The sequence below is a fragment of the Taurulus bubalis genome (assembly GCF_910589615.1).
Source record: "Taurulus bubalis genome assembly, chromosome: 4".
In the NCBI taxonomy this organism is placed as follows: Eukaryota; Metazoa; Chordata; class Actinopteri; order Perciformes; family Cottidae; genus Taurulus; species Taurulus bubalis.
The window spans coordinates 7,785,773-7,796,913 of NC_136592.1; the positions used below are offsets into that span (position 1 = coordinate 7,785,773).

At 42.3% G+C, this 11,141-nt stretch overlaps 1 protein-coding gene across 1 annotated transcript in view; it reads left to right on the forward strand.

Moving 5' to 3' along the window:
- The window catches only part of cep89 (centrosomal protein 89), a gene marked incomplete at its 5' end in the record, with an annotated part of 51,524 nt that extends 41,327 nt beyond the window's left edge, over positions 1-10,197 (forward strand). Inside the window, 2 exons of the mRNA XM_079216634.1 lie at positions 83-231; positions 9,470-10,197. Coding sequence (XP_079072760.1) covers positions 83-231; positions 9,470-9,779 — 459 coding nt within the window. The 3' untranslated portion in view covers positions 9,780-10,197. The remainder of the gene's footprint in view (positions 1-82; positions 232-9,469) is intronic.
- Between the last annotated feature and the right edge of the window lie 944 nt (positions 10,198-11,141).

The following is an 11,141-nucleotide window of genomic DNA, read 5'->3' on the forward strand; positions in this document are numbered from 1 at the left end:
CTTCATAGCAACACTCCACATCTCATTCCTCTGTGTGTGTGTGTGTGTGTGTGTGTGTGTGTGTGTTTACGTGTATGTGCAGGTGTACCGGAGGCAGGCGTCAACCAGACTGGCAGTGTTGGAGGAGGCTGCGGAGGGAAGGACAGCTTCTTACCAGAGGGAGATCCTTCACCTGCAGAGGCTGCTCAAAGAAAGACAGGAGGCTGAGGAGAGACTGCTGCAGTCCAAACGGTAGGAGGGGAGTGGGGAAGAGAGAGAGAGAGAGAGAGAGAGAGAGAGAGAGAGAGAGAGAGAGAGAGAGAGAGAGAAACGGTCGGGGGCGGGCAAGTGGAAAAAGGGAGGACAGGGAGAGAATGTGTGAATGAAAGGAGGAGGAGAAAGAGAGAGGAGACGGTGTGTGTCGTGGGAGGGAGGGCAGAGACACCGAGAGGCAGCCGTAAGGTGAGCACGAAGGCAGAGCCGGTCACATCAACAAGACAATTACTGGCAAGAAACAGATGGAGGTGTCTAGACGAACAGATCGGTGTCAGCCTTTTTGTTAATCATCTCGTCTTTTTCTTCCATTGTTTCCCTCAAAAAGAATAAGTCAGGCCGATTATCATCTGGTTTTGCTTATCATTGAGTTAAAAATCACAGGGACAGTACAGTACAGTCATGCATGACTTTGAGGTAATTCAGGGGAAAGTGTTTCCATGGTCTGTCCACCAGAGAGCACTGACTCAAATGCCTTTTGCATTGATGTATATACCTTGGTCACAAGACTTTAAAGCTACTACATATGTTGATTTGTGTGGTCCCATTGGACAAAAGCTGTAGTTTGTATGAGCACCAGAGTCCCCTTTGGAAAACCTCTCGTTTTACAGTCTGCTCCGCTCGGTCCTGGTCCTGGTTCTCTGTGCCTCTGTTTAAATAAGCAGCTGTTTGCAAACCCATTCACCATATCAACTGCACATAGTGATAATATGCCAATAATTTGCTTGTTGCACTGCCCTCAAGTGGACACAAAAATCTGTTGAAGAAGCCCGCAGTTACACACATCTGTAAAATGTGTCACTGAGAAAAATGCTGCTGAAAATATCCGCCAGCCGATCCATTTTAGAAGTCGACGTCCTTGATTTCGGGGGCCTCACATACCAACTATGATGCTTGTTGACTGAATTGCCGTGATGTCAGAATGAACAATTTAACAACAACCTCCTCCACTTGAATCCTTCAGCAACACATGTAGTAAATAGGGAAGTATGTGAACCACTCCGCTCAGGGCGCAGCAGGTTGTCTATACGAGTGTGTGGTTAAACTATATCTCCGGCATTAAGGGACAACATTTTTGTTTATGTCGGGTTTTTCGTTCCAGTAACAAATATTGAAATAATATCATGATTTATATTTTTTTATCTCAAATATCATTATTTATATTAACCTTGACCGCCCGTAGCCATTTGGTTTCACACAACAGGACGACAATACAACCTGATAATGCATCAAAAGTCACCACTTTACAAAAGCAAGACGGAGTCTCTTTTGCTACTGTGTATCTATGTATTCTCTATATACAATATAATATATAGATGCAGACGCTGACATCCCTGTAAACCGCTGCACACGCCGGCTCACGCAGCTCTTCTGAAATTCTCTCTGCACACTAAATCAGTCAACCCCCTGAGGACCGTCTGCTACTACCAGCCCTCCGATCGCCACTGGGTGAGATCATTTACAGATGCCAGCTGGCTGGGGGTGAAACAAGCCTACCTGAATTTTCTTTTTTTCTTTTCCAGGATTTGCATATTGCCTGAAGCCTTTTATTTTAGAATGACACAGAAATACCTAGGACTGTGGCAAACAGCATAGGGTGGTGGGTAATCATTGGTGTAAATGCAAACTTAAGTATGTGTTTCATATTGTAAGTATTATGTAAATCTATACTGTGTGTTTCTTGTGTACATATAAATTATTGACTTTATTTGAAATATTTACTGCTAGGATTTCAGAAGAGAAGAAGAGAATAGCAATCTTGTAAATGAAGGCTGTTTGTAAATGATAGTCGTAGTCCATTAAGCTAATTGAATTGTCCTGGTGGGGGAAGTATTGTAATAACCAAAATAACTGAAACGACAGGCAAAGTCACAGGGTGGTTATATGGAAAAAAGTGGACAATCATCTGAGTTGGGTCTGGTTTTCAGGAAGACATTTTTACGATCTTCTTACTGCTACAGTGTGACAGCCGTGAAAAACTCTCCCGGTACTGTGTTGCTCCTGAAACAATCTCCCACTTCCCCTTTATTCCCTCATTGACGTGTCTGTTTTTAGCTCTGTCCCTGGGCCTGCTGCCCGCTGCTATCAAATGAAAGCTAGCTAATCAGATTGTGAGAAGATCCTGTCCTGCTCGGCCCTGAGGGCATCGTAATGACAAATCTCACACACACACACACACACACACATGCACACGCACGCACACACACTACCAAACATATCTCTCACAGCACTTGCGCCGGCTTTACGTCACTGCAAACCGCTGTCCTGCTGGCCTTGTGAAACTGCATTTACCAGCAGACTCGCCAAACATGTGCTCTGTACCCAGTATGCTGTGAGTCATCGACTACCAGCCCCAGCAGGAAAGTGAAACTATTAGTGTACATAGCGTCATGGAGTAACCAGCTGTCCCCTGTTCTCAGCGAGAGCTTGAGGAGTTCACCCGGGTAGCAATCCACTCAGCTGAAGTCAAACTTCTCACCTCCACAGAGATGAAAGGTCTCCCTATTTTCAGCAACAGGTTGCGATTATTCCCTGCTTGCTTCTGTTCTGTTGAGAGGAAGAGGGAGTGGGGGAGGGAGAGGAAGGCAGCACTGCCTGAGACTTCCAGGATCACTCCCCCTCCTCTAAAGGCAGTCCTGTCTCCCCACGTCCAGCCACGTATGAGCAAAGACGGACCAGGACAAAGGTCGCTGAAGTCTCTCGTGGATTTTCGCATTTTGACAAATAGTTCTGCTTTCATTACATTTCTTTCACCTGATAATATAATTCCTTCACACTACATTTAGATTGTTTTGGGGGGAATGAGGACACAATAAATTGGTTGAAATTGGTTGATGATTTAAGAATGCAATGAGAATTGGTGGAGAATGGATTTGTCGAGAGTAAGTATGTATATTTTTGTGTACAATATGTGTTGATTCCATTCCAGGGTACAGAACTGGACTATTAAATGCAGGTTAAATGCAGCTTGTGTTTACTTGTATATTGTGTCAGCTTGGTGAAACACTCGTTTAGTTGTAGCTCAGACTTAAATTCAGCCTTCCTCCTTACAAGTGGGTCGGCGCTTGTGGCCGCTGCAGACTTAATTCTCCTGTTTTTCGCACACTGGAAAACAAGCGGAGTAAATCGCTGACTTTTTATGTTAATGGCGCACACACTTGGAACCTCATGCATCTTTAATGCAAAAGCCCATGATTGCAGATAAACCTGTTTAGTAGTATTTCATTATCCCTTGGTTTCCCATCAGGTTCAAGAGGGTTTCTGTGTCCAGAGGAGCAGAGCAATCACTCTCTTTCCCCCTTTGTTACTTGTTCCTTACTTGCTGTGACAAAGTATTTTATAACTGCTTCCTCATAATGGCTCAGCGGTTTTAAGTAAACATCTTTTAAAAAGTACTCCAAGGAAGCATTGAATTGACATTGATGGATTCGACACATTTTACACAAGGAGCTCCCGCTTTCTTCTTTTGTACCCGCGACTCTCCAGCTTCTCTTTGGAAGCTTGGTTTTGTGATCAAGTGCAGGGGGGAGTCTGCCATTGGCACGTCGTAGGAGTACTTTGCTAATAGCAGCACTCCTCTCACATATATAATCCATAATGCGTTTGTAGAGCTGCAACCAGCACCGAGATACCATTTCTCACTTCGACTGAAATAACCCACAGTGTGACCTGTTGCTTATAATGTTCCGATATAATATAGCTTGCAATACAATTACAAAATTAGTTATTCTTCTTCATAAAACAGAAGACATAAGGAGATTATATCCACGACCTCTTTTTTAAAAAAATTAAAAAGATGTCCGAGTACCACCCAAAGCACACTCTGGAAGGCACATTGAAAACTCTCCTAAAATATGGATCTGAGAATAGCCAGATTGAATTTAGAAAAACTGGTGACGTGTAAATGTTACAGTTGACCATTGCAGTATCTCTCTGGTTCGAGGGCTATTACATTCTCTGTGTGTATTTGCGAAATGACACACTTCTTTTGCGGTTCGGGAACAGAAGGACAAAGACTTTTTATTGAAGTGATAATTAAGGACGGATTGTCTCACGCTCATGTCTCATGTGGCTCCCTGTTTCTGCTCCCAGCCAGACTTATAAACCCCGCTGCTCAGATAACATTGAATAATGTTCGTGTCTGAGTTGACAAGGATGTGGAAGGGGGAGTTCTGTTGCAGAGCGATAGACCGAATCCTAAGATGGCTGCAGCTTCCTGAAGCTATAATTGTAATGGAGACGTACTGAGGTAGAAGAGCTGCTGCTGAGCCTTTTGGGTCCGATTGCAGCTGTGCAACCTACTGGTCACCACGGCAAAACACACTTACACACGACAGACACACTCCTGTTTAATTTTCCACCTCCAAGATTTATCTTTTTATTTTGTCTGAGCAGCTGCAAAAGAAGAAATGCAGAGTGGTTGCCATGGGTAACACACACACACACACATATATATATATATATATATATATATATATATATATATATATATATATATATATATATATATATGCATGCTTTTTGGGCTAGAGGTAAGTAGCAGATGATGGAGTAAAGTGTTGTTAGTCCCTCAAAGAAACATTCATCATTAGTTATTGTAGAAGAATGAGAGCTTTTTTCTCCTTTTTTCCCCACATAGTTGAGTCAATGCGCTCAAGATACAGCTGGCTCTCAGAGTGACTCGATGATTTTAGATTTAGTCGAAAATACTTTATTTCAAACCCCCTCTACATCAATCTTGTGAGTTTTTAAGGATCAGGTCCCCACACCTAAACAACTAAATACATGGTTTCACTTCGACCATTATAAACTATTCATATGAGTCTTCCCTGACCTGCCACTGAAACCACTCGAATAGATTAGAAAACTACCTTTGTCATCCTGTAAAAACTTTAGAGACCCTGTTCAAGCAGTCATTTTACATTCTGAACAGAAAAATGTCTTATTACCTCGTGACGTACTAGTGGGACCCCCTAGAAAACAAAAAGATACATTTCAAAGGGTTTATCCCGATACCATTCATTCATATTTAAATACATTTTCCCATTACACTTTCACACACACTCACAGTACACTTGTTTACAGTACTGTTATCTGTTTGTCTGTGCACTTTATTTTATATTCTATTGTAAATTGAATATGTTTCTATTTCTTGCACTGTGTTGATTGTTATTGATTGTTTGTTTGATGTATGCACCACCCACCAAGAGTTCCTCGTATGTGAAACATACCTGGCAATGAATGGCTCTGGTTCTGATTTGATACAATCTTAGTTCAGCGTGTTCGCATGTGAACATTTTCTCATCAGCGCTGAACACAAAGTGCAGCTGAGGCTTGAAATAATACTGTGTTGCCCACAAACTCTCAAATTGATGATGGCATTGAATGAAAAGTTAGGGGATCACCAAAATGATCAGGATTCATGCTCAGAGGTACATGAATGTCTGGTGTCAATCCATCCAACAGTCAATGCGCATCACTTTGCTCTGTTATAAGCAGACGAGGCGGTCGGTGTGTTTACTCTGAGCAGCATGCTTGGAAATGAATTAACATAATAAGTGTCTGATTAAATTATTTTTTTCCAAATGTTTTTTACGGTTGTTACAGCCTAGCAGAGCTGCTAGCGTGGCTGTAGACTATTAGGGTTGTCTTATGTTTCACTGCTTTAAGACAGAAAAACAACAACAAACGCATATCCCCAATCCCCTGTGTGTGTTTTTACTGTGTACCTGCTGCATCCAGCTAAATGTATTCATTACTCTAAAGTAATAACACGTGTTTAATCTTAATTTTGCCCTCTTCTAGCTTTGAGCCAGAAGTTGGTGGTGCAGTGTTTCATGCTCTTCCAACCAGCTGGCCAGCAAACACAGACAAGTCCGTCGCTTCCTTTGAAGACGAGGCTCTTCCGCCTGTCACTTCCTTTCAAATGCACATGAACAATATTGGAGTTGTACAGTTAAGCTGATGTTCCCTCCGCTGTAACAAGCGGCAAACTGAGTCCAGACACGGCAGGAGATCTCCTCAGTTGCTGACGCGTCAACTGCATGTGACGAAAGAGCTTTAATCCATCAGCCATTATAATAATAGCAGCACACACAGGTAATTGCAGTGCTGTCTCCATGGAGCTGGTATGCCATTATCACTCCTTTTGTCTCTGTGTGAATAGCAGGCAGTTGATTGGTGAAACCAACACGCGTACATATAATGAGAAGATCATGGCCAACATTGTTTTTTTGAGTTGTTAATTAACTAAAATGTCAACACTAACGTGGAATATCAATATTAGTCCAATCTTGACCGTGATAAATAATCTCAGTTTACGGTGCTTTAGTTTGCTTTTCCTGAAGCTTTACAACGCACCTCACGGCCCTTAATTAGCGAACAGTTTGCTCAGTTGTCAGGGAATTGGCCCGGTTGTCAAGTGTGGAACTCGGGTCTCGACAGGCGCGGCAGCGTCAACTGGGAAAAGGGTCAAAGTAATCTATCAGTAGTCTGTAAATGGCCAGAGAAATGTCAAACCGTGATCTTTTGGTCGGAAAAAAAAAAATATTAATTGGCTTCAGTCACGGCTTTTATTCCAGCTGAGTTTTGATTGATGTGTTGAATGGACACATTTCTGGACCTTGAAGTCGTTCAGCATCACTGTCATGGCTGTTGTTTATGTTCCTGTCACTGTGCTTGGTTTGGAAATACATTCAGCAGAGTCTTATCAAGAATGTGGCAAAAGCTCAAACTCTGAAACGGGGATTATGTGTCGTGGTCGGTATAGTGAAGGTGAAGAACCTACAGCAGCTGGTGGACACAGTATTTAGACTATCGTATGCAAAAGTAGAGGACAAAAAAAGTGCAACAACAGTTCAATCAGGAGAGACCAGTCGAATGAAGGATCATTGTTTATTGTTAACAGATGATATATGATGATGAAGTCTCAGAATCTTTGGCGCTTGGACTCTGCAGGGAGATTTGTAATTGAGGGCAACAAGATCAGCAACAAGATAAATCCCCCGCAGAGTCCAGACCTGGTGATGATGATAATGATGATGATGGCTGATAGAATGATGAGTTGATCTGATGAAGACTGGGCGGAGATGGGGAGGTGGAGGGGTGTAACAGCAACATGAATGAACTGAAGGTAGAGAGACAGTCATATCTAAAGAGACAGCAGCAAGATGACAGGCTAAGGACATAATTGTTTCGTGGTGCTTATTGGTCAGAGGAGACCAGCTGATCTACACAGCTGGTGTCGTTATTGACGGCCCGAACAATGAGAGCAAGTGAGTAATGAGTGAGCGTGCGTGAGAAGTGGTTGGCAGATGTATGAGAAATAAATGACGGGCTTGCAAGAGTATGGTGTTCCGACTGAAGTTGCGCTATAGCTTCATCTGTCTGACGGGGCCTCAATAAAACCAAAGCATGACTCAGAACAGAAGTATTACTTTATAATACGACTACTGTAATGGTGTCAAGTAAAGTGTTCCTTTTTCTAAAATAGACATTATCAAGAGAATTGAGAATATAACAAAAAGGTTTTGCTGGGGATCATAATTATGGTGAGGTATGGCCTATTTAAACAGTCAAGTTGTTAAATTACTTATAAAAATGGTCTGTTGAAACGAAAATCTTAAGGCCACATTTTTGGAAACGCAACACAGATTTGATTTTATTTTTATCACCACAGGCCCTTTTAAATCCACGGTGATACGAACTCAAAAGTCATCACAGCTCTCAATGTGCTGATTATGCTGAAATAGCCTCGTCCCTCTTAGTGTTAAGAAACTGATCTTGAGGGAAAGTAAAGAAAACAAAGAAGAAAAAAAAAACATTTGATGCTTCCAAGTCCTACCGCTCTGACAATTATTCCCATATGATCTGGATGCGGTGTAACACCCTCGCAGAGCCCATTGATTGCTTCTTTATTTAGAAACACTTAACTTGTTCCTGCATTGTGCCAGTTCATCTGGTAGCTCAAGGATCCTTACTAACGCGAGGGTGAATGTTGTGGCCAGTCGAATGTAAAACCACAATGTTTTAATCTATAAATCCTAATTGAAACAGGTTATTCTGGACACAATTGAATGTGTTTTTGTGTCGTGAGAGATGTATGAGGTTTAATCCTAAATGGGGTTTGTTTTACTAGGTTTCAATACAGTTTTTTTTTAAGCATGGACCCTAAAGTGAGGTGAAAACCCCAGATTATCAGAAGGAAATCAAAGGAACTGGTGCGACATTTCAGTCTGATCTTGTTTAAATTTGTTGATTTATATCCCTGACAGCAACACACAGGTAGAGATATAAAAAGAAGAAGAAAAAAGAGCATCTCCTCCCAACTTAGCTGGTGTGTAAACTGCGAGGCATCAGTGCAGCATCAAGCGTTGGCAGTGCCTGCTCTAGGTAGAGTGCCACAGATGAACGATGCTTGAACACAAGCATCGTTCATCTGTGACATCCTTACAAATGTCACTCAGGTCTTCTGATCTTCATATTTGACTCCTTTCAGTTTCCCACCATCACGCTTCGATGCAGAACTGACGCTTCTTTAAGTGCATGGATAAATGACGCACTGGAATCCAGGCGTAGAAACCCTGGGGTGCACAACCCTTTCCAATCTGGCCGTTAGTTTGATTGGTAGTACTTGCAGTACTTCAACAACTTTGACATGACAGGAATACATTTGATTTAGTCTCCTTCAATCTTACTGCACACGACCAACTCTTCATTTCATATTCCCACCACTGTGAAATGTAACCAAAGCAACTACAGCCATGATTGTGCTCCATCACATTCTGATGCCCATTGCTGATATGAGCCTTTCTCTCTTTCATTTAAAAATATACAATGCTCCAGGCACTACTTAAGAAATAATTGGGAGAGGAGATGACGCATGCAGCGGTGTTCCCAGGAGCTCAGTGTTTTTGATAAAGAGGAGTGAGGACTAGGCAGTCCTGCAGCCGCAGTGATGTATGAATGAGCTCCATGACGGCATCAAGGCTGCATGCCACCTGTTATTCAACCCAAGAGCACCTTTCATTTGGGTTTAGCTACATTTGTCAGCCTACACGTTATAAGTGTTTTTTTCTCTCTTTGCGTAATTGTTCAATTTAATTTCTCAGAACTTTCTTCTGTTTTGTATTTATGTTTTATTTCCTTTACATCACCCTATCAGCTTGCACATGACTTAACTAACTCCTCCTTTTCTCTCCTGCCTCTGCTCCTCCAGGGAAGTAGAGGAAGACTTGGAGGTGGTGTGGCAGGCAGCAACCAGGGAGAACCAACAGATGAGAGAGACTCTTCTGGACTCGACGCTCAGTGCGGAGCTCCACGGCAGCGCCGCTCCTGGCCGGCCTTCCCGGGCTCCAGAAGAGGCCACCGCAGCCACCCGGCATCAAACGCACAGCTCCGGGCCTCTCGTCTTCACCTCTCAGCAAAGCCCCGGGCTCCAGAGAAGGTCCATATTTAAGTCGGACTCAGACCACCAAAACAACCCCTTGGACGAGAGGCATAAGCATGGGCTGGATTTCTATTGTTAAGATTATTTAATCCATAAACCATAGGTGTGTTCACTCATAATGGCAAGATAGACTGTGGAGATGAAAGCTTAAAACTTGAACCGTCCTCTGTAACAAACTCATATCTGTATTGAACTACTTTGTAAGCACATTTCTCTGGTAGAAGCCAGGATGTACAGTGAAGGGGAGGCAATAGTAGTTTGGGTAAGGTCACTTCAAATGTGTTTGTCCTGCAAGGAAACTTGGTTTGGACACAAAGATTGCAGTGAAAGATAAAAGCATAACGAAGCAGTTTTGACAGCGTGGCCAAATATGCCTGACATCCGGCTGGATAGTCAGAAAGCCAAGATTTATAATCTTTATAAAGATTTTGTATCTGTTTTGTATTTTTAAATGTGTCTCAGGGTTTTATAGACCATGCCAACTGGTATAATAGATGAACAAGTACACCCAATATTGGAGAAAGTTGCATTATTTAGCTTGATTAGGGCTATTTTAGAGAATTTAGCCAATGTTGCCACCTGCTGGGCACATATGACAATGTTACACGGTACAGACCAGGTAGACATGGAAAAGCTAAAGGGAAAGTAGGATATTCAAAATGATCTAAAAGACATTGAGTGATTTTTCTGGAGAAAATACTGTATTTCAGAGCATATCCTGAAAAGGTGTTAAGATAAAAGTGTTTATACACAAATAAATGCACTTATAATTATACCTGCTTGGCTCTTGTGTCACATTATTATTATTATTATTATTATTACCTTTTCAAACCATCAGATTATATGTTGGGGCATGATTTAGATGAATTTGTAAACGAATAATTTTGACTTGCAATTAAATCAGCTTTAGACACCGTAGCAGTGACTCCAAGTGATATTTCTCGGGATAGTGTGTTTCAGGATAATTATTTTTTCCAATTCAAAACGGTAGCGAACCCAGAGGACATTGTTGGGAGTACAGACATCACACTAACTGTCATGACATGACATAACATCACCTGTCACCACCACAGCCCTGCTGCATGAGACTGATACCACAAGGCAGAGTGCTGTCTGAATAGAGACGTACCACAAATCCCTGCTGACGATCTCAGACCAGCATGACGGCGGTGCAGTGGCTCAGACGCGTAGGATGGCTGTAAAGGGATGAGGGACACGTCTAACACCTGGTGTACTGGGAGAACAGGTAGCCTGCCAACAAATCAAAACAGCCCAAATATGGCATTGTGCCTCTCAGCCACAGTGTCATCCGCAGTAAAGTTGTGCAAACATCATAGTGACTGCCGACCATACATATTTAAGTATGTTGAGTTTCTGGCCCCGACAAAAGCAGTGTTATGTAGCAAAGAGACTATCAAACATCTACCAAACATCCAAGAAT